Raw genomic sequence first — 22,339 nt, forward strand, 5'->3', positions numbered from 1 at the left:
CGTTCTGAAAACAGATTGAACTGGGTGCTGTCTACTAGTTGCCTAATATCACCCCAGCAGCCCACAAGGGTCGTGATGAGGTAGATCTAGTGAGTGACAAACTAATCTGTTGAATGTCCTGGACTATCTAGTTTGAAGCGGTCTTCATTGGTCAGCCAACTTTAAGAAATCTTGAAAAAGCATGGTTATCTTACCTTGTTGTGTTCCTTGTGTTGTCTCAAATGTCGGAGATGTTCTGTCAGTTGAATATTAGTAAATTGACAGAATGTTGCCAATCCGTCAAGACAGCACGTCTGAGCGCTGTGGCGTCTGCTGCCTCTAACTAATACCTATAGAAATTAGTGGAATAGTACTTCGATTGACTGCCTTGACTTGAGGAAATATAAAGTAGTTCCCTTACCATGCCAACTATATACGGAGTCGGTACCCACGCCTACGCATTATCTGTGCTTTTGCACGTATCCTATCAATGACTTGGAGTCATCACTGTTACTCCTGCGTCAATTGCCCCGATCTCCTGGAGGCTCCAGGGCCGCGGCATGAGGCTTGTGGTTTCCGATACCCAGCTTGTGAACGGTTTATACCGACAGATGGGGGTTGTTCAATATTTTCAGGTTGATATTAGTGAATGAAGACAGCGTCTTGAACAATGGCTGTGTTCAGAAACGCATATTGACCAAATTATGTTGAAGAACAGAGAATGATATATGATATATTGGGGTGAGCAGATTTTATGCTGAGCAGAGAACTACTTGCGCATAAATGGTCATTGGACTTTCCTTCCACTATATGTTGTTTGGTGCCTGAGCACTTTTCAGCTTTCGACAGTCTCCGGTTTGAACTATAATCATAGTTTTTGAGATGATTTGGAGAAGGAGGTAACTGCATGCCTATATGGAGGATTGGTAGTCGCTATCAGGGGAACTAAGGGGCAAGGGTAGAAGAGTAGAAGGGTAAGGAAGGTACGAAATAAACTCTAGCCATGGATATTTTCTAAAAGAAATCACAAGAGGAGAGCTATAGTGAAATATCAGACGTGTGATCCATTAGATTAGTCCTCATAGACCACCGAGGTCAATGAATCTGAACCCAAGCGGCCCAGGACAGAAAAGGTCAATTGAGGGGATGGGCATTGGAAATTATCGGTTAATAGACCAATAGTATACTGTTGTGAACCTTAGTTAGGGACTTCGATTTCCCATTGCGTACCCAATCTTATACAGGGCCATTGCTGAAACCTTCGCTACATTGAACACTACAGTTAACATTGATTGTCACTACACAGTAAGACCCCTACCTCTCATGAATACCTCATCTTTCGCAGTGTTACGGACTGCCCTATTAGATCCACTCGTTTTACTTACGTAAAGTTGTAACAGTAGATGGTCAACCAATAGGATAAGACGACATCAAGAACAAGCACCTACTCAAGCGAGAAAAGACATGTGTCGTCCACTGCATTCACGAACATATTCTCAACACATTGCACGGTATTACGGATGCTCAACGAGGATTTCCCATTCATAATAATGACCTTTGCTCAAACGGTCCTAAACTCAGGGTGTGTGTCTGATTTGTTTACGAGAGCAGTGAAGAGGAGAATACACATCCCTTTTCCCCGCCTCACCTCTCTCTCGTGCGCGCATGTCCTAAAGACATAGGCATAGGGTGTGATGTAGTAGAATGACTCGACGGCTAACCCCCCAAAAAGGGGGGGAAGAAAGATGTGTAGCCGAGCTAGAAGACTAGTAGAGTAGGTTACAAGTGGTGGTGGTGGCCTGTCGAGTGCTCACCCATCGACGGCTCAGTGACTCCAACAAAAAAAGGTACATGAGAAAAAAACAACTCTGGCGAAGAAGTGCGGACTCACCCCCGACTTTTACGCGCAGAGCAAAGAGTAATCCCAAGATGATCCTAACCTCTACGTCGAACGTTTCCTCCCTTCTGCTAGTGGCCAGCGAAACCCAGCAATTACTGCCCAGTATAGGAGTAAACCTTAGAGGGCCCCTAAGCTCTCGGGATTGGGGCGGCGTGATTAGGCGAGCTGGTACTTACGACCGGGCTACCAATTCCGCCGGCACCAGGTGCTCCCACACTTCGGGTGAACGGGGCCGGAGCTGACCCTCCATCAGCGTCGAACCGGACAGCAGTGACGTTACCATCATTGTCGCGTCGGATATCGAAACTTCCACCTCCGTTCTGGGGGTTGCCTTCGGTCTCACACATGTCCAACAACTCCGCTTCAGAAACCGGTTCTTGTCCTGGTAGACTAAGGGAGCTAACATGGGCCTTGATAGCAGGTAAGTCTATATATCCGTCTGGATCTGCGGCGTGGGTTTCCAAATCCTTGCACGAGCTCACGAGCATCTGACGAATGGAAACGGATCGAGGCTGGGAGGTGCGCATGCCGGGAGCTGGAGCGAACGTGGGGTTCGGGGGCCACGCTGGGTTAGCAAATCCGGGAGGCGGGGAAAACACACTCGAATGGCCCCACGTGTTCAATGGCGAGCCGACGAAAGGGTCTATGAAAGGCGCACTTGGAAACGGAGGCCGAGCCCCAGGGGGGGCAGTACCTCGGCGGTTAGAGCCGACGCCACCAAAAGGTTCGTCTGTATCATCGAGCAAAGCACTGCTGCCGAGATGATTACTTACATCGTCGATATCGGCGGATAGGTCATGGCTCCTTTGCCCATGAACAACGCTTCCAGGTCTACCAATAGGCGCTGGTCTGCTGATCGGCTGAGAGGGGCCGCCCGGCAGGGGATTCGCATCAAATGAGGCGGACGCTTGGCGCGAATGCGATGAAGGCTGTCCTGAGGCACTCTCTGGAGAGAAGCCTTGATGATGCATACCGGGAAGAGGCTGTTCTGAGGGTTGATGAAATCCAGGCGGCGCATGTGGTGGCATTGGGAAGGCCCGGCCACCCATAGGACTAGGCGCAGAAAAACCCGGCGGTGCTGGCATCCCCATGGGGCGAAAGTTTACAGGGGGTGGTGGGTACATAGGATCCATCCGATTGAAGCCTGGAGGAAATTGTGGCGGCAGGATTCCAGGTGGATACTGTATTCCCATTGGCAGCCCCATGTTGAACGGCGTCTGATGCGAACCAGGTGGACTCTTAACGCCTGCATGCAGAGGAGATGCCGGCTGAATGGTCGGGGGTCCTCCACCGATTGGTCCGTTAGACGTCTTCCTCGGGGGACCTATAGGACCGGGACTAGTATGCAACGGAGTCAACGTGTGCGGCGACGCATTTTGGCTGGGAACAGAAGCGGAATGGGAAGCCTGTGAAACCGATCTTGTTACTTCTTGAGAAGTGGACCGAGGTTTTATGGGCGTCGGAGCCTTAGGTAGAGCAGGTGTCGCAACGGCGATCTGAGGAGACGGATGATTAGTCGGATGTTGATGAGGAATTGCGGGAATCGAGATTGGATGCTGCTTCTTTGCCGGTTGCGTCGGAATAGGTGCAACAGGAGTCGCGACCTTAGCTGTCGCTTTTTCCTTTTCTTCCTGCTTTGATTTTTCCTTGGCATCCCGTTCCGCCTTAGCCTGAGCCGCTCTCAATTCCTTATCCCGCTTATCTTTCTCATGCTTCTCTCTCCTTTCTCGAGTCTCGCGTTCCTTCTGTTCGCGCGCCTCTTGTTCTTTGCGTCGTTGCTCATCCTTGACCTTTTTCTCACGCTCTTTCGCTTCACGGGCTTTTCGCTCCAGCTCCAGTTGCTTATCCTTTTGCTCTTGAGCGCGTCGCTGTCGTTCCTGCTCCTTTTTCACCCGTTCCTCTTCCTCGGCCTTCTTCTGCGCGTCCCTCTTCTTGCGCTTTTCTTCAGCCTTGATTCTGGCTTCCTCGAGTTTTCTAGCCTCCTCTTGTAAGCGGGCCGCATCCTCTGCCGCTTTGGCAGCATCCCGCTTAGCCTTTTCCTCAAGCTGCTGTTGCTTCTTTTGGGCCGCCTTGTCTTTTCGCTTCTGAGCTTCCTTTGCCTTCTTGGCCTTTTGTTGAGACTTCTGTGTCTCTTCCTGTTCGAGCTCTTCGAGGAGTTTCTCCTGTCGTTCTCTGGCGACTTTCTCTCGGTATGCCGTCAAGACTCTTTGCTCGAACATGCGCGCAGCAAATATCTGAAACATTCGACGGCCCTCTTCCATGCGCTGCTCTTCTGTCATGGTATCCTGTAGAAAATTAGCTAAGGATACATCCCCATGGGACTTCTACTAGATACCTCTTCCTCCTCGTAATCCTCGTCCTGGGTGTCATAGTCCTCCTCTTCCTCTTCGTCTTCCTCGAAGTCGTCATCTTCTGGAGGAGGGTGGTTATGAGGATTAGGTATAGAGGCGCCATTAACGCTGTGACCATAACTTCCGGCATAGTGTTCCTTGGAGTCCTCCTCGCGGGCCATTCTCCTCTCGGCTAGCTGTTCCATCATCTCAATGAATTTCTTGCCATCATTTTTGAGTAGATCGTCTGCTACAGTAAGAATACCGCCTAAATCATGTTATTCATACACGTTGAATTTACGTATGAATTTAACGAACTCTGGCTTACCTTTGACCGTGAGACTTTGGCCGAAATTGAAGAAATCATTGGGATACGGGTCGCGAGGTATCTCCTCTGGTTCGTCTTCGTCCTCCTCATCGTCCAAACCCTCGACGTCGCTATACCCCTCCTCCAAATCATCCTCGTCATCCTCGCCGTCGTCCACATGCTCTACAATGCGGCTGTGAGATTGAGGATGGCTCGGGTATCGGGTCGGTAGGGCCCCAGGAGGATGTAGACCAGTCATGGGTCCAAACCTTTTAGGCGAAAACATAGGCGGCGCATTCGGGTGGTTATGAGGCTGATTCGCAAATGATTCTAGCTCTTGATAATAAGCATCGTAAAGACCTTCCAATTCTTCCTCAATCGCTGTTCGCTTGCGCCCACAGACGGTGCAACTACATGTGTGTTTCTGTTGCTCCTTCATCTTCTTGAGAACAGCATCTTTCTCCACCTTCACTAAAGATTTACGTTCGTCTTCGCCCAAACCTAACCAGAATTGCTTTATTCGTTCACGCTCTTCTGGGCCAGACGTGTTCCATATTTTCTCTTTGGATATACCGGAGTGGTTGGCATGGATCGTCTCTTCACCTAATGCCTTCTTCTTCTTTTTCTTGGACTTCTTGGATTTTTGCATGGATCCGTTCATGCTTTGGTTGAGATCATCGTGGCCATCATCGCTCTCTGTTTCCTCTCCCCAATCTTCGCCATTGTGGGTATGATTATGAGATAGGTGGACATCGTTTAGCAAAGCATTGTGGGAATCATGCACATCGTTCCTCTGCGACTCGGGTATAGCAGGTAGCGCCGCGCTGCTTGTGGAGGCTGGACTGGGGAGTCCGTTGGCGGCTGCTTCAGCTTGCTCGGCAGCAGCCTTAGCAGCAGCTTTCGCTCGCCGTTTCTGTTTCTTGCGGTTTACGGGCTGCGCGGGAGGCACATCGACGACGGGCGGGGGGTTAGTCGGGGCACCTCCTCTTGAGGATGACGTGGTTGTCGGAGACGGCTGGGCAGGGGGGGTAGACGCCGAGGATTTGGGAACGGAAATGTACTTTGTTCCGTCCTTGTTCGTGTATTTAGCGGTAGCCTTGGGAGCAGCCGGCGTAGGAGCCTGTGCGGCTGGTTGTCGGTTGTTGTTTTTCGCAGGCATCCTACCTAGGTGTCCGAAAGGGTATCTAAAGGGAGGTGATTTATGACGCGAATATAGTCGACGGAGTCATGTGCGATCTACTACCAGGAGAAACTCCACGTCAAATAGCTCGATATCAAAAGTCACTTCGTCCTATGGGTAGGTTCAATGCCAGAAAGCAGATTGCACGGAGGTCTATTGGCTGGATGAGTAGCGGTGCTTTGTTTGGCGAAGCCAAGTTCGCCGTCGGTGCCCCTCTCCAAGGTGGGAAATTGGCGACGGGTCCGAATCCTCAGCAGATGCGGCAAGTTTTATTCTAGGGTATTCTCTCTGCTGTAGCCACGTAAATATGTTGAAGGTCAAGCGGAATAATATCCGGAGCGGTGGCTGATCACCGTGAGAAGGTTGTTTGTTGATTCAAGGAGGCTTCGGTGTAATCAGCAATAATTTGGTTGTTGGCGTTTCTGAATCTAGAGTTCTAAAGTTCTAAACTTCTGGCTTTTCCTACGTCGAAATCTCAGGTAGGCAGGTACAATCTCCAAAGTACGTACCGTCTATTGGCTGTGATTGGGCAGGTGCGTTTTATCGATTGGTGCTATTGGGTCGGTTCCCTTCTTGCGCCTGGCTAGCCTGGGAAGGACCTTATGTAAGGCAGGTCAAACCGCCGTGGCCGCTACGGTAATATGGTACCCAGGTACCCCTTCCACAGCCTCACCACTGGGTAGCCCTCACCAGCCCTCACCTTCATCAGCCCCAGTTCGGCGGTCGGTCAACCAGTACCAACTACCTACCTACATTAACGTGTAGTTTCAAGTCACATGATCGCAATGCCCCTCCATCATTTGGGACTGACAGTGAACATGAGCAACCAGAAAATGAACAAATCTGTCTCATCAATTGAGAACCAATGTCAAAACACCTTGATGGCCTGAGTTAGCCTTGTTATTCCCGATGGCATCTGATTCTCCCCTGTCCTTTTTTTTACTCTCGAACTTGCGACCTGGATGTCATAACATTTTGCGAATGCTGAACAGGGCTTCAATGGGCGTTACAGCTGATTGGGTCTTCGAAACTTCGAACTTCGTTAGAGCCTGCATCACTGGGCAATCGATGATCTAGGCGAGGTGAACCAGCAAGGAGAATTATCTATGAGAAAGATGAAAGATAAAATATGCCTTATGCTTATTCGCTTATTTTAGGCTCACTATGGATAACTGCCATTGAGAATTCAGATGTCATCCAGCAGGCTGAAATCAGGTCCAGGATGCCTTTCTCCACAACACATTCACATTCCTCCCCGTACCATGTGCTAATGGGTCCTAAAAGGCCCTAAAAGGTCCTAAAGGGGTTGCACATCAACGACTCCCAAACATCTCGACGGTTTCAGCAATACTCCATGGCCTTGCAACAGAACACAGAACACAACACAGGCGTGCTCTTACTGAGATCTAGACCCCGTGTTTCCATAACACTGGAGATTGGAGTGCCTAGTCCGCCTAGCTATCGACAGCGAACCAATTCAATAGGGACCGTTCATAACTAGCATTGCTAGGTAATATCACTAAAACATTTACAGCGACCCGGTGCTACATCGTCATAACTGACTACCTAAGGACCAAGTTGACGAGTGTACCTGACGCGACTTACCAAAAGGCATCATCAGGAAATACTAGCAATACTAGCGCTATTAGCTATTACCGGCCCAATCACGTCAAATCGATGATTTAATGTTCGATATATCTCCATGATCTGCTCAAGTGGTGCGGTAGGACATAGTCATTGATCATACTTGACAACTGGGTCGAGAAAGGGGATTGTGGGATTGTGCAGTAAAAATATGCACTACCCAATCTTTTCATGCTGAGACATGCAGCCCGTTGGACGATCTTAATCAACCACGCGCGTGGGGACGGAAGCGGTCAGCTTGGTTGAAGCTAGCCTTGATTCGATTCCTCGACGTCGACAAAACTGGACGAATCGGTAGCTTAAACAGTTTGTCTACCGACGTACGTATATAGGTACTGACATAGGCTATCAAAGGTCGGGAAAGTCAGCCAAGTTAGCGATTCAAGGACACAAGTTGCGCATTATTGGGGTCCACATCGAATCATCAGATGAACTCCGCAACATACTGCGTACATCCATATGTAGGTGATGCCGGTTAGCCCACTGGCCGAATGACGAACAAGTCGAGACTCTCCTTTTCTTAATCCCTACTGGCTCCCCGTAATTTTACGATCTAGCTGTCTAGCGGACAACTCAGTCACCAGTTATTAATTGGCGTTCACCAGTCCGTATCGAGTTATATCAAACCAATCGCGCTGGACCGAGAATTGCACTTGCGAAGTGCCTTGTTAGCTAGTTGATGCTGTGGCACTGTCAGAAGAGTCTGATAGAGCCGGCACCTTTGTAACGTAGCAGTCTTTGGCGGTTTGGCATGCTTACAGCTGAGTGGCGGCATCTCGCAGCTTTTGCATCAGCTCAGTATGCTGTGTTGGACAATAGTTATGTCCGCTGAGCAAGTACAGATGTATGCTCTGCTACAAACGGATGAATCTCTTATATAAAACGATCAGAGGCTCAAGCGTGGTTCTCCTTCCTCCTAGTTATCCCTAAATTTCACGGGCCTGCTGGGATAGATTTGTTTAATACAGCTGGGCAGTTTCGCGTCCTGGTAACGAACCTGACCAATAGCATCGCTTCGTTTTTCAAGCTGAATCCCAAGTTACAGGGGGTACCGACACGGACTAAGAACTGAATCCTTTAACGGAGGCCTTAAATTCTACCGCGAAACCCGGCTCTGCCTAGGCTCTGCGCAGGCCGCTCGTATTCAAATAATTTTTCTATCCTGAACATATTTTAAACAACAGGAAAACCCAGAGAATTGTTAAAAGCAGGAATTAAAGAGAAATTCGAGAAGAGAAGTCATCGTACCACTCTCGGAAATTCTAGAAAGGCCTATATCGACGACAGTTTATTTGTGATTAACACCCGACGCCGACACTGAAAGCTCGCTCTAGGTCAACCTTAGGGAGACTCGCGTCGACTTTTCTATCAACCATTGGAGGCCTATCTACGCTTACATACAGTACTTCGGACATACCCACGAGGTGACGGACCGGAAACTGGGCACAGCGACAACAAACTTTCCCTTCGCCGCCAGTCCACGCGTCAAAAACGCAAAACGAGTCTGAGCACTCCGTTTCCCGTTTCCGCGATCATAGCAGACGACGAGAACTAAGCTAGAAGGTCGGAATTGACATTATCATTTGCATCGAGCAATGGCGAGTTCGAATCCGCAGAATGTCATTCGTAGGTATGTTCAATTCGACCGACGATCCCTTTTCGGCTACCTTTGAGTTATCATCACACCCACCACGAACGCTTCCCTCCGCGCTCGTGATCTGTTCTGGCCCGGCCTTATGGAAGCGCGCGACAACCCTCTCACGGCCCCCTACCATCGTCGGCTACTACTACATTGCGCTCGTATGCACCTAAGCATTACTAATCGATTTATATAGGAAACTAGTCATCATCGGCGATGGAGCTTGTGGTAAGACCTCTTTATTGAGCGTCTTCACCTTAGGATACTTCCCAACTGTACGTCTATATTTCCTTTTCGCTCGCTCGTCCCTCTACTTGATCCTTTGTTGCATGCACCTTGCTGACACGTCATACCACAGCACTACGTAAGCAGACATTTAAGGACGTCCTACCAAGAAGGTCGACGAAACTAACGAAATCGTTCTCCCTTGTTTTTACAGATCCCGACCGTATTTGAGAACTATGTCACAGACTGCAGAGTAGACGGCAAGTCGGTACAATTAGCACTATGGGATACCGCCGGCCAGGAAGACTACGAACGACTGCGACCGCTCGCATACTCGAAGGCGCACGTGTTATTGATAGGGTTTTCGATCGAATCGCCGGATTCACTTGACAATGTGAAACACAAGGTCAGGCATTAACCCCCTGTCCCACGAACATCATATCCCGATTTGCGAAGGAAGGGCGTGGCATCCACAGAAAAAAAAAGTTCATAACGAACTAAAAAGAACCAAGAGGAATGAGAACCCCAGCTGACAAGGAGATAAACAGTGGATAGAAGAAGCGACGGAGCGGTGTCCGGGGGTCCCCATCATCCTAGTAGGCCTGAAGAAGGATCTGCGCGACGACCCCGTGGCGATCGAGGAGATGCGCAAGAAGAGTCTCAAGTTCGTGACGGAACGGCAGGGCGAGCAAGCGGCACAGGAAATCGGCGCGCGAAAATATCTCGAGTGCTCGAGTCTTAGCGGCGAGGGTGTCGACGACGTCTTCGAGGCCGCGACCCGCGCCGCCTTGCTTACTTTCGAAAAAGGAGAGGGCGCCGGGTGCTGCGTCATATTATGAGACAGCACAAACGCGATGCGATACAGCGGTATAGAAACGGGGGAGAAGAACGCGACGACGAGTTTTCCGCGAAACGACTAAAAAGAGGTGTATACCGGAGCCGAAGGGAGTTTAGCGGGAATGGCATTTTGGATAGTTCGCTTTCCTTTGTTATCATCTTGGGACGTGAGAAGAGGAGAGACGCATGAACGGGGGGAAGAGGTAGGGGCGCCACTAGGAGCTTGCGAGCCGGAAAGAAGCAATAGGGGGGGCAGAGATCTACCACCAAACCCACCAATATCGAGGCGAAAAAGGCTGCTTGCGAGGACTCGACTACACTACTACATACCCAGCAAGCATCACGACCACATTATCTACCTGCATATCTACATATACCATCTATCGAGAGTGTCGAAGAGATATCTTAACGCGACACCTGGACTTTCGCTCGCCTACAGATGAAACCTACCTGCACGATTTACGAGAGCCTGAGGCTCTTTTATCTGTCTATCTAGCTTGGAACAGACTGACTGAATGAACCGATTATTGTGAAGCGATCTTAAGAAATTTCCAAACAGCTATTTATCTATCGCGAAGACATAATCACGGATGAATAGAAAAGAGCCGAATTAAGACCAAGCGTCTGTTATGATGATTACCTTTCATGTCCATGTTCTGCGTAGAACATGCACATGTGCTAAACGTGGTCTTTTCTCGTCCTCTTCCCGACCGCTCCGCCTCCTTCATACTGGGACCTGCTTCGAACATGGAAGACTTAATAATATACGCGAGACGAGACAGGTTTGTAGTCTGGTAGGCTTGGTTCGTAGATGGGGATTTTGCCTCCGGCGGCTCCGTAAACTTTTACGTACCTCCCTAAACCGGAATGCCCCCGTACCCGCGGCTATGAATCGGGGCGCTCGTATCTAGATGGATCGAACGATCGGCTTGATTTCGCCCTCTCCACATCTGGGAACGCCAAGACCGCGTGGCGAGCTGGGCGGAGAACTAAAAACAAGGTGAAAACGAGGATAGCAAAAACAAATTGTGAAATATTGATGTGATACATCATGCGAACGTGTAGTTAACGTAGGTACAGTAAGTTGATAGGTAGGTAGGTTATGTGCGCAAGTATGGCTGTGTATGTAGAGCGAGAACCTTACACCAATGCATCCGGATATATTTTTCCTAAGCCCCTGCATGCTCGAGAACGGCCTATGGTACAGCGTCTTCCTAAATTTAGCAACTCGCATGCCCTGCCTCCGTGTAGCTAGCTACTACGTACATATGTAGGTACGTACGTATGTGTGTAGAACAGCTCATCACCGCGTCCAGCCGTGATTCCAGGGCTCGCGCGCCGGCGTCTCGGTCTGCGCCCTCGCGTACTCGATGGGGATGCCGCCGTGGTCGTACACGCCCTTCTTCTCCATCGCGACGCGGTACAGGTAGCCCTCGGGCCGGGACCCGGGGCCGCTCATCTTGCGCAGCGCCTCGCAGGTTGTGTGCATCGAGTTGTACATCCTACATATACCCGCCGTTAGTAAACACTCAAACCTGGCAGACATGGCAAGCATATCTCGTAGATAGATTGGAAAAGAGGTTAGGTAAGTAAGAAAGAAAAAACACATACCTCTCCAACTCCCTCTCCTCCCTCTCCCGCTCCTTCCGCTGGTACAGCAGCCACGCGCGGTGGATCGTCCAGTGCCGCAGGGCGCGGTTGCGCGCGAACCGCAAGGGAGCGGGGACCGCGCGCGGCATCGACGACTTCAGGTTCACGATTCGCGGGTCCGGACCTTCGCCCTTGCCCTTCTTGCGCTGCCGCTTCGTGCGCCCGCCCCCCTTTGGCTTGGTGCCTGCGGGGGAGGGTTTCGCATTGTGGCGGGGCGTGGTGTGTAGCGCGCGGGCGGCGGGGGATGGAGTATTGGCGGCGGAGGAGGTGGTGGTGGTTGGTGTGAGCGAGAGGAGAGAAGCGCGCGGGAGGAGGCTGGTGAGGGGATTCGTTGAGATTGAGGTTGAGGGCAGCCTCGTCAAGAGGCTGCGGAAGGTGGGTGTGAACATCGTGGGCGAGGGTTGCGTCGGAGTCGCTTTTGGGGTTGGGTTTCGTTCCTGGGGTCGCTGGCTAGAGCTGAGGGTAGCTCGCCATCCAAATCCTAGACTTCGACTGGTGTTGACTTCCTATTCCCTAAATCACGAGGCGCGGTAGCCACCAATTTCCCCCTCTTCGGTTTCGCTGCGCTCCCGACGGTATGGTTCGTACTTGACGTTTCGTCGTGCACTGTCGAGGTCAACTCTAAGCACCGGCAAGGCCGTTTGAGTTTGTATCTCCACGACTTTGAAACGGTGCAGTGTACGCTCTAGGATTGTTGAGTTGGGCGTCGAGATCGTGTGAATTTCTGAGGATTAGAGCTCCAATTGCGATTTGATTGATCAATCCGCAGAAAAAAGACCAAGGTGGATCAATATTTTTCCAAGTTCAACCGAACTTGTTTGGTGGGGTACGTAGCTTCAGTTTCCTGTGTTTTAATATATGCACGGTGGGGTATATATAGTGACAGCAGCGCGCAGCATGATTGGTTCAAATTCAAATAGGGGGGAGGACAAGCTCCCATGTTGGATTTCCTGAAATAACAAATTGATATTCATGCATCAGAACACCTATTGCTACTTACTATATACCTCTTCTAATTATTCGTAGAAGAGCACTAAATTGACCACTCCAAACGTCTCCTTAACAATCACGCAACTCTGAAATCTTCGAGCAGGGGATAATTGGATCTGCGCAAAATTTCTATGACATGCTCCCAAAAGTGGACCCATTCGCCCCATATTAGCACATTAGCTAAACCGCTCTACTCAACCACTCTAATATTGCGGTATGAAATGTATTAGACCCTTGATATCAAAAATAGATGGCCCTATTAGACGTCTATCTTATCGGATGGCTAGCTGTTGGAATCCCGATCGGATCGGAATTCAGTCCATCAAAGTTGCTCTACAGGGAGAAGATTCCTGCTAGGTCCGCATCGTGATAACCTCTATATGTAGGTAGTTAACATAGGAGTAGGTCGAAGTATGAACCACAATTTATGGATCCATATCTCCTACAAATTCCACCACGGCACATTCCTTTCCTATAAATATGCCTCCCACACATATAAGTCGCCCTTCTTGTCGTTCACGCCCCTTCCATGAACTTGGTGAATGGTGAAACGACGGAGACGTACAGGTCACCCGATGCGACTCCCGTTTTAGCCTTGGAACGCCGCAGTGCAGTCCATACTGGTAGATTCAACCCCCCCCCCCCCCCGAGGCCTACGTAGATATCCCTCGCGAGGGACAAATCCCTTCAGCCGATCCTCATATTATAACACCGCCGACATAACCCTCCCCACTGCTGATTAGTAGGTAGCCCAGGAGGGTCGGAGGTCGGCTTGTGAAGAGACCGCGATGTTCCTAGCTGGTTCTATTAGGGTCTGTTGGCGGATTCTCCCATATTAGCAAAAGGAGCCTCCGGTAGGCTCTCGTTATGTATGGGGTATGCGCTACGGTTTTGGTACCAACTTATGTATTCTCTGGTCGTCATGGCATGTACCGTCATACTACGCATGATATGCTGCATGAAAAACTCGCCGCCTGATTCACCACGAAATACGTATTGAATAGCTGGGTTGCCGTTTTTGTCCCTCAGAAGGTGATCTTCAGTGACTTCTTCGGGACCATCCATTCTGTCATAAACGCGCTTTGGCCTAGTTGATATCGTTCCAATGATGAGGATGGCGTCCCTCAAACTCCTGCCCAGATCAGATGGAAGCTTTAGGCCTCTGCGGGAGTGATAAATCAGGGATTTCCACTTATAACTTGGCCAGAATATCTTCTGTAGCTGTGCCGAGGATAAAGATTCAATGGCCGAGTTGGGGATTGTAGCACGGACGACGACGACCGCAATTACGTTGTCTCTGTGCTTTATATAACAAGCATATTTTACTGCAAGCTCCTGACAAACAGTGAAGTAAATCCCCAGTCCAGTCATAGTATTGATGAAGTCGCTCGGAGGATCAGAATTTAACGAGGTTATATCATGGACGTTTCCTGCATCATCGAATAGCCGGTCAGCTCGACCCTTGTCCATCCCTTTGTACACTGTGATGGAGCCCTGGATTCTTGTAGCTATAGAAATAGAAGTTTCCAACATAGCAGTATACGGAGATGTTCCCGCGGAAGCTCTCAGTGTGCTGGATATTGGACATCATGTGGCTCGTGCTGAACCGAAACCGCCCCTGGACGATGTTGCGCCTTCTCTGGATCCTAATTCGTCAGATCGCGAGGTTTCTTGGCCGAGACTCATCGCTCTCTCATGCGACGCCTTTTGTACTTCTTGCAAGCCACGGTATCGCAACTCCATCGTATCTTTAACCCAGAAGAGACAAGATTGTGTAAGGCGAATATCCTTGAAGACAGGATCCATAATGTGATTGACAAGTTCGGGACATATACCGCATTCATCCATGAAATTGAACCAATCTAAGTTCCGGTCTTCAAATGCGTCAAGTTCTCGTTTCGCTGTCACATGGTCGGTAGCAAAATCGATGAAGGTCATCACAAAGTCAGCCCCCCGATCATCGTCTGTTTCTCTGACTATGGGTCCTGGTGGCCAATTTGTCCATCGGTGCCATATGTATGTTGCTGTTTCTTCATTGAACCCAAGGTATCTAAGGGTTGCTAGTGATATAAGATTCTCAGGGATAGTGCGGAACATAGTTGACGTCGTTGTTGAAATGGGATCTAGGGGCACATCGGAATATTCTTCGTCGCTTGATCTATTGAGTCGACGGATATGAATCCTGCGGTTGCCATCCATGTCGGGTGAACTGAGAAGGCCAGATGCAAGCAGAGACTCTGCGTCTCGAGGTGAAAGAATAGACATTCTAGGAAGTTAGATATGATCTTTAATGCTGGTCTGGTCTATTAGAGGGATTAATTGCTGGTGATATGGTTAGATTGGAGTCTGGCTCGTGGAAGACTTGTTGTCAATTAAAGATAAATGATAAGTGGTATGATGATTATGGCTATGCTGATGAACGCTGTGACAACGAAAGTCGTTAATTTGTTCATAGCCGTATCGTATAGATGTTGGAATAATGAGGTGATGATATATCCACATTAGCAGCCCACTTGCTAGGTCCGCATCGTGACAGTTGAAGAGAATAATAAGAAAAAGAACTTACTAGTTAGGTATGCTGAAAAAGAGAGATATATATAGTAGAATAGGAAGAGGACCGCGAGCCGTGGGGGGAAGGAAGGTGAATTTATAGTTTGATGAGCTATTTCCGGTCGACTCTAATAGCTACCTAGGTAATTTAACTTTGTTTCGCTAACATGAACTCATCTTAAGGACGACAGAAGCTTACAGTTCAACTTTATTTTGTAAGTAAAATTATATATTTCGCTCACATACAGCTGGCAACTGACAACAACTTTGGTGGCACGAAACCTTGAGTTTAAAATTTACGTTAGAACATACGAATAGCAGACTCAGAAGCAGCCGAGGGCCAGTGAGATCCTTTGCTGACTTATACTGATTATATTGACGTTGACGATAATACTAACGCCTCAGACAGTCCCCAGGGAATAGGCAGTCACTTGCAGATCTCCAAGTGAGAATGATTTTGAGACCATCAAGTGTAGTTCACCAAAGTCTAAAATACCGTCACCAAATCCCACCTTGGCGCCCTAGTGTAGTAAGTAAAGTAGGAGTTCGGCGCGCAAATCTGATGATGGTAAACTTTGGAACAAAGTACCTAATTAAGTCGTCGTTACTTCATCTGCGAGATTCCCATCGTAATATATAACTATCAGGTAGTAGGCATACAAAAGTTAGGTTAGTTATTGAAACATGATATTTACAGTGGACTATTACCTATATTCTATGATCAAAGATATCTGAAATGTATCCTTTTTGATTGATATCCTAGCCGATCAAAATTCAGCTGCTGTGGACGTTGGAGGCTATGCCTGTTAGATCTTATCTGCATATCTCTTTAAAGAATAATTGGCACAAGAAAGGAACTCCACCAAAATTTGCAACTATTGACAACAGCCCCCAGGGTCCACCACTACTGCTACTGTCTGAACCTTAGTTGCAGTTGGCCAGATCTTGTATTACCCATCTGAAGATCACTATACATTGCCTTCTATAGCCTAGGACCTAACCTATAAGTAGGACTAGTTTCTTTTTTTTGGCTTAGGAAACGGATATGCCCGCATTTTAGCTTAAGCAATGAAACATTTCTAACGAGCCGCATTCTGAATAAAGAATCAACATAGTCAAGGGGGTCGAACTAAAGAAGTACATAGTATGATGACTATCCTACCCCGGCACGTATCTAGAATCCATCAATTATGCCTAGGTAGATACCTAGGTACCCGGCAATTGGGTGGTGGGTACCCTAGCCCTAGGCAGCTGAGCCAGCTCAACATGTAATAACACTCAGCTCCGACATGGTCGGCGACCACTGTGATGTGTAGATACCTAACCTACTAGACTGGAGATATATTTATTTATTAGTCTTGTGTTTTTTAACCATGCGTAGACTCGTTTATCCTTTTCAATCCCTAAGAAGCATTTGAAGCATCTTCCTGGAAGCAAACCCTCTCCATTCATCATGGTTACCACCGACGAATCGTGGGCGCCTACGGAAGCGTCATCTTCCGCTAGCGATACTGATGCTCTGTCACCAGTACCCGCGGTTTTGCAGGAACAGGTTGAAGAGGCGATCCGAAACGAGAACCATGAAGAATTAGAGAAGTTATTAGAATCCGACAATGGTGTACTCGATGTACGATTTCAGTACGGATTAACCGGATACGACAGTCACTTAACATTGAACATCGCTCCACTGGCTCTAGCAGCAGCACTGGGTAAAACCTCAATAGTTAAACTTCTTCTAGATCATAACGCGGAGGTGAACGCAGAGGAACCTGAATATGGCGAAACAGCGCTACACCTAGCTGCTCGGTACGGACCAAAGGACACCATCGATTTGCTTCTCTTCCAAAAACCCAATGTCAATCAACCAGGCTGGAATGGCCTGAGCCCATTACACTCAGCATGCAAATATGGCCAAACTGAAGTTGCTGCTTGCCTTTTAGACGCACAAGCGGATATAGGTCAACGTGACGATAATGGCAGCACGCCCTTCATGATCGCTTCTATCGAGGGCCAGGACGAGGTTCTAAAACTTCTGTTAGAACGGGGACCACTGAGACAACTCAACGAAGTAAACAAGTATTCGAATGGACCATTACATCTAGCATGTTATAATGGCCATCAAAGCACGGCAGAATGGCTTATAGAAATGGGAATACCAGTCGACGAGCCGAGACGAGACGGAAAAACTCCATTGTTCCTAGCTTGCGCGAGTGGTTGCGTTGGACTCATCAATATGCTTCTGGAAAGCGGCGCGGATATCCACAAGAGAGATAGATTCTTGAACACCCCTATCTTGTATTCTTGCGCCTGTGGACAAGAACAGAGCTTCGATACACTATTCTCTGAAGGTGCATTCCCTTTAGATGTCGACCGGCAGCAGAATACTTGCTTCCATAAGGTCGTGCTGTGCGACAAAGACTTTTCGAGCGGAATTGAGAATATTCTTGATCAACTGGTTGGTGCAGGGATAGACATCAATCAGACCAATGTTTTTGGACAGTCGCCTCTTTTTTTCGCGTGCAAAAAGGAGAAGTCCGAACATATCGAGTATTTTCTCCATCTAGGAGCCGATATCAACCATATAGGGCCTGTTGATGGATCAACTGTTCTCATGCAGGCTTGCTGTCAGTCGGATTCGAAGCTGGTCCGGATGCTCTTACAACAAGGAGCTGACACGACTGTCACGAATAAGCATGGACTGGCATCTCTTGCCCTGGCCTGTCGTTTCGGCCAACTCGAAAATGCCCAGGCCCTCATAAGTGAGGGTGCAGCGGTTAATGTCCATGACCGAAATGGATTGACTCCGTTAGACACCGCTGTTATTTACGATAATTTTGATATTGCACTGGAGATCATGGCGACACCAAGTTATTTCCCCGAAAATCCCGCCGGAGAAAAAGCCTTCGCCGAGTGCTCAACGCGCAAAGACCGTGCTCAAGCCATCGAAGGCAAATTACTGGCGAATTTTGAAGCCGGCGGATGCGAAGAACAAGAGCGGATTCCAGTCATACTTCATTGGGCAATCGCTAATGGAGCCTCGAATCTGGTGAAGTGGTGTATTTCCAATGACCCAAGCGTGCTGCAATGGAATCGAAATGGTGCCACTTGGCTTCATGTAGCGGCCCAATACGGGCGACATGAAATAATACCGCTCCTCTATCATGAGAATACGTCTCTGAATAAGATCGATGTCCTAGCGAAAGCCAAAGGAATGATCAGTGCTCTGCATATAGCAACTGCCGATAGTAGTTTCGAGACTGTAGAGGTTCTCCTCCAGATGATATTGGAGCAATCTCTGAAGGTTGACGCAATTATGGACCAGAATAGTCAGGGCGAATCTCCTCTAACTATCTCGATAAACCGGAGGAACAAAAAGCTAGAGGACCTATTTTGGGACCATATTCGCCAACTCGGGACTACCAACGAGAAATTTATGGAATCTGATCAGGCGAAGGCCGAAAGAATCCTTGAAGTAGTTGCTATGTATGAGACGCCTGGACACGAAGTCACCCTACGAGAATTACTGAAGAAATGGTTTTCCAAGGAGGACGCTGAAGACAAACCAGACTTTACGCCTCTTCATTGGGCAGTAGTCCATTCTCAAGCGGTCGTGGTCTGGTGGTTGTTGTCGAAGGGCGGGTACTCTAATCACCTTATTGAGAGTGCCTTGAAAGTCTTGCCAGACCGAATCGAAAAGGACAGCGTTCAGGACCGCATTAGAGCTCTACTTCATGATCCGCCGCCAATCCGTATCAAAGTCGCCAACCCCAACAATTATCCTATAACTCCACAACCAACACCCAGAAACGGAAATAACCCAGCATTAGGTGCTAAAGGGAATATTGTCGATGTATTCTCTAATGGTGAAACCCTAAGCATTCCACATGTAATATCTAACGTTGAGGATATTGTATATGGGAAAGGTCCAGAGTCCCTGATGAAGGAGGCCAGGGAAAATCTGGACAAGCGTAACCTAGAAGCGCTGAAGAGATCACTAAAGGAGAAACACCAGTATAGATCCGTTGATTCCCTCCCACCGCAGCTATCAGGACCCGAATCATCTCTCAAGCTTCGGTGGATTCATCTTTCAGTCAATGATGTGAGTTTCCCTAAGTTAGTGTGAATATCAGTGTTTGGTCAGCGTTGACAGATATACCATGGGTGTCCAGTTACAACTAATGGAAGTAAGTTATACACAGTTCCCCTCTCTACTGTACTTATCTCATTTACTCATTTTACAAGGACCTCGTTTGTCGGCTATCGCATGATTCAGGGCGTTTGGAGATGGACCACGTGGTTCTGATGAAACATCTAACTCGAAGCTGGACTGAGTTGGCGGCGGGTGGAAAGCGAAATTACATGAAGCCTCAATGCGTGGTATGTATACCTACTTAGTCATTGTTCAGACAACCCCGAGAGCTGACCGTGTTGTCTTGATAGCGAAAGGAAATAGATCACATCGATGCTCCAGACGATAATTTAAGTGGAAGTCGGCCAGCGGGGGAGCGGATCACTTACACGACTCTTTATGTATGTGTTGGCAGGGTACTACTTCAGGAGGCAACATGACATGCTAATATTCATTCAAAACAGATGCCGTACCTCACCATAGGGCATCACACTCCGCAACCGAAAACCAGTACCGCCAATTCCAATGAGAAGGAATCCACATACGACCATAACTTGGAACAGATTAAACACAGACCCATGACCCTGGACCAGTACTATTACCCAACCATCGAAGATACCAATGAAAGAGATGGGGATCAAGTGCTCTCAAAATTCTTGCATGAGGAACACACGAAGACGATTTTAATGGTAAACCAACTGTGGATATGGATAACTGATGACAGTATGTAGTCCCGTGGTTTATGGTACTGATCGTCGTATTATATAAGCTAACGTCCCTTTAGAGACAATCATCACAGCTACGACGGACGACTCCGGTGATGAATCAGCACAGAACCTGCTTCAGACTACCCTAAAGAACGTACTTTACGGCGAGACTAGAAGTCGGTTCGAACGCGCTACATCGGTCCAGGCTGTGATGGAATTGGTGGTCGGAGCTGCAACTGGATCCTTTATGGAAAAGTCAATACCCACCGGTCCAGTGGGCAAGGAGCTGTCAACCAAAAAAGGACCCATCGAAATATTTCGAGAGTCAATCAGAAGAGTGGTATGTTAATACACCAATGTGAGGTTATCATTGCTGCTGTTGTGGCTAACTGATTTGAGTAGGCCGATGGTGAAACTTCGCTCTTCCGAGATTTTCTCGCATCTCTGCGCAGCAAAGCTTGGAGACGGAATAAGAAGTCGAACCGCTATCATATCATCTCAGATGAAACCGAGCTTCTTGACCATACACGAGATATTCGGGATGAGCTACATATTCTTAGGTCTTTAGCAGAGGACCAGGATACTGTGTGGAAGCAGGCGTTTCCAACTGACGACCTGACAGACCATTTCCTAAACTATCATTCCTGCACGCCTACTGATGTCAAGAAGAATCTAGACGAAATGCTCCTCGAGGCAGACAAAACGACTGACTACGTCTGTTCCCCTCATCTAAGAATGATACCCCTCTCAAGCTGATACGGAAGACAGATAAATACCCTTCTTGATCTGCGACAAGCAGAATACAGTCGCATACAATCCAACTGCGTATTGATATTTACTATCGTCACCATTGTGTTTGTAAGTTGTCATTTACTAGGGTGAATACATTGCGAAAGGGCACTTAACTGATGATTCTGTCTACCAATCAAGCTTCCTCTCTCGTTTCTATCAGCTCTGTTTGCGCTTAACGTATCAAGTTTCCCACATGAGTCGGGAACCTTACAGTACGAAGGATGGTGGCTCTTCCCTATCATGTGTAAGTATTCCAAACACCCCCCCTCAACTCCCACCCCCCCCGCCGAATCAAATGCTGATGTTGTGAGTAGTTGGTGTGACGGCTCTGGTCTCCACTCCTGCTATCATCTTTGCATGGAATACGAACGCTCTCTCAGACTGGTTTGGCCTGCGCAGCAAATACCGTCAAACTGAAGGATCATCGACAACGGATGAGGGTAATGGGGCTTTGACGCGACGAAGTACAATAGGAGCTTTCGGCAGAAGCTTAAAAAGGAGGCCGCAAAAGCATAAGGAGGATGTTTCACCAGCATAAAGGCCGTTGAAAAGTATCACCGTAGATTGCATATTCCTTGATGGAAAGGATCAATGAATCATGACCTTGTTTGGAGTTAAAACTAGGAGGCGGAATTAGGAGAGGTACAATATAACAATCTTCCAACTTTAGTTTGGTAGCAGCGTGGTTAAATCATATGAGCCAAAGAGAAATCAAACCATCAGATGACCAGGTGTCGCGGGCTAAAACCTGAAGTAAGGTTGAAAGTTCGGGACGATCGATCAACATACTATTGGATCTAAGGTCTCTTAAAAGGGGTGATATTTCTAAGTGTAAGAACAGGGCTAGCTGGAGGGGCTGTAGATCCACTAATTCTCCTGCGACACAACGCAGAAGGCCTCCAGGGCTCCACAATCCAAAACTTAGTTCAAGTGCCTAGGCACCTTCCTAGCGCTGTTGTGCGCCTCTTTCCAGCGGCTGGCCTTCCTGAATTACAGCGGTAATTCGCTAAATCCTAGCGGAAAGGTTCTAGTAGGGAAATTCTTAGATGGCCGACCCAAACATCCGAGTATTCTCACGTGAATTCGACATTGAATATGTATTCAGTACCTGGGAATACCCTTATCTTCAGGTAATTGGTCTCAGCATAACTCCCATCATCTGGAAGGTCAATGGTAACGCACATTGAAGATTGGGGCGAATTCTTCAGTCTTTTCAAAGGAACTTCGAGAGTGCTTCTTAATACGATTACACATCATATGGATATGGCCATAAATATGCATCAACAGACTACATCAAAATCCGGTATATCTCTTTCATTCAATTATTCATTTATCAATCCTTATATCATTGGATTACTCATACACGCCTCAATGAATGGCATAAGTTGCATTGATTTAACGAGGTATGCATCTAAACTAGTTCCCCCGAAGTTCATCCGCCTACGTAGTTGAACGTCTCCCGTCGCGGTATCCTAATGTG

The 22,339-nt window shown here is 48.2% G+C and overlaps 6 protein-coding genes across 6 annotated transcripts; 2 read left to right on the forward strand and 4 right to left on the reverse strand.

The window, feature by feature from the left end:
• Nucleotides 1-1,492: 1,492 nt before the first annotated feature.
• On the reverse strand, nucleotides 1,493-6,217 carry F4807DRAFT_406959 (uncharacterized protein). The gene is made up of 3 exons (XM_047996330.1): nucleotides 4,538-6,217; nucleotides 4,215-4,477; nucleotides 1,493-4,164 (listed from the first exon to the last, which is right to left on the reverse strand). The coding sequence occupies exons 1-3, from the start codon at nucleotides 5,673-5,675 to the stop codon at nucleotides 2,008-2,010; spliced, it is 3,558 nt and encodes a 1,185-aa protein (XP_047858681.1). The 5' UTR covers nucleotides 5,676-6,217; the 3' UTR covers nucleotides 1,493-2,007.
• Nucleotides 6,218-8,554: 2,337 nt separating this feature from the next.
• F4807DRAFT_117174 (Rho2 GTPase) lies at nucleotides 8,555-10,496 on the forward strand. Its single transcript, XM_047992837.1, has 5 exons — nucleotides 8,555-8,970; nucleotides 9,176-9,254; nucleotides 9,338-9,343; nucleotides 9,419-9,610; nucleotides 9,753-10,496. The coding sequence occupies exons 1-5, from the start codon at nucleotides 8,936-8,938 to the stop codon at nucleotides 10,041-10,043; spliced, it is 603 nt and encodes a 200-aa protein (XP_047858682.1). The 5' UTR covers nucleotides 8,555-8,935; the 3' UTR covers nucleotides 10,044-10,496.
• Nucleotides 10,497-11,148: 652 nt separating this feature from the next.
• On the reverse strand, nucleotides 11,149-12,279 carry F4807DRAFT_117223 (uncharacterized protein). Its single transcript, XM_047992838.1, has 2 exons — nucleotides 11,653-12,279; nucleotides 11,149-11,543 (listed from the first exon to the last, which is right to left on the reverse strand). Exons 1-2 carry the CDS (start codon nucleotides 12,078-12,080, stop codon nucleotides 11,345-11,347), a joined length of 627 nt encoding a protein of 208 aa, XP_047858683.1. The 5' UTR covers nucleotides 12,081-12,279; the 3' UTR covers nucleotides 11,149-11,344.
• A 981-nt stretch (nucleotides 12,280-13,260) lies between these two features.
• Nucleotides 13,261-14,879, reverse strand: F4807DRAFT_406977 (uncharacterized protein). Its single transcript, XM_047996331.1, has one exon. The coding sequence runs from the start codon at nucleotides 14,212-14,214 to the stop codon at nucleotides 13,489-13,491; it is 726 nt and encodes a 241-aa protein (XP_047858684.1). The 5' UTR covers nucleotides 14,215-14,879; the 3' UTR covers nucleotides 13,261-13,488.
• F4807DRAFT_468115 (uncharacterized protein) lies at nucleotides 14,269-15,250 on the reverse strand (the record flags this gene model as incomplete). The annotated part of the gene is made up of 1 exon (XM_048002569.1): nucleotides 14,269-15,250. The coding sequence occupies exon 1, from the start codon at nucleotides 14,944-14,946 to the stop codon at nucleotides 14,269-14,271; it is 678 nt and encodes a 225-aa protein (XP_047858685.1). The 5' UTR covers nucleotides 14,947-15,250.
• A 1,434-nt stretch (nucleotides 15,251-16,684) lies between these two features.
• On the forward strand, nucleotides 16,685-21,397 carry F4807DRAFT_449505 (uncharacterized protein; the record flags this gene model as incomplete). The annotated part of the gene is made up of 11 exons (XM_048000029.1): nucleotides 16,685-17,307; nucleotides 17,506-18,346; nucleotides 18,488-19,330; nucleotides 19,474-19,608; nucleotides 19,672-19,761; nucleotides 19,825-20,083; nucleotides 20,145-20,407; nucleotides 20,470-20,781; nucleotides 20,836-20,925; nucleotides 20,998-21,103; nucleotides 21,174-21,397. 11 exons carry the CDS (start codon nucleotides 16,685-16,687, stop codon nucleotides 21,395-21,397), a joined length of 3,786 nt encoding a protein of 1,261 aa, XP_047858686.1.
• Nucleotides 21,398-22,339: the final 942 nt, after the last annotated feature.

This window comes from Annulohypoxylon truncatum (genome assembly GCF_022578515.1).
Source record: "Annulohypoxylon truncatum strain CBS 140777 unplaced genomic scaffold F4807scaffold_2, whole genome shotgun sequence".
NCBI classification, from domain to species: Eukaryota; Fungi; Ascomycota; class Sordariomycetes; order Xylariales; family Hypoxylaceae; genus Annulohypoxylon; species Annulohypoxylon truncatum.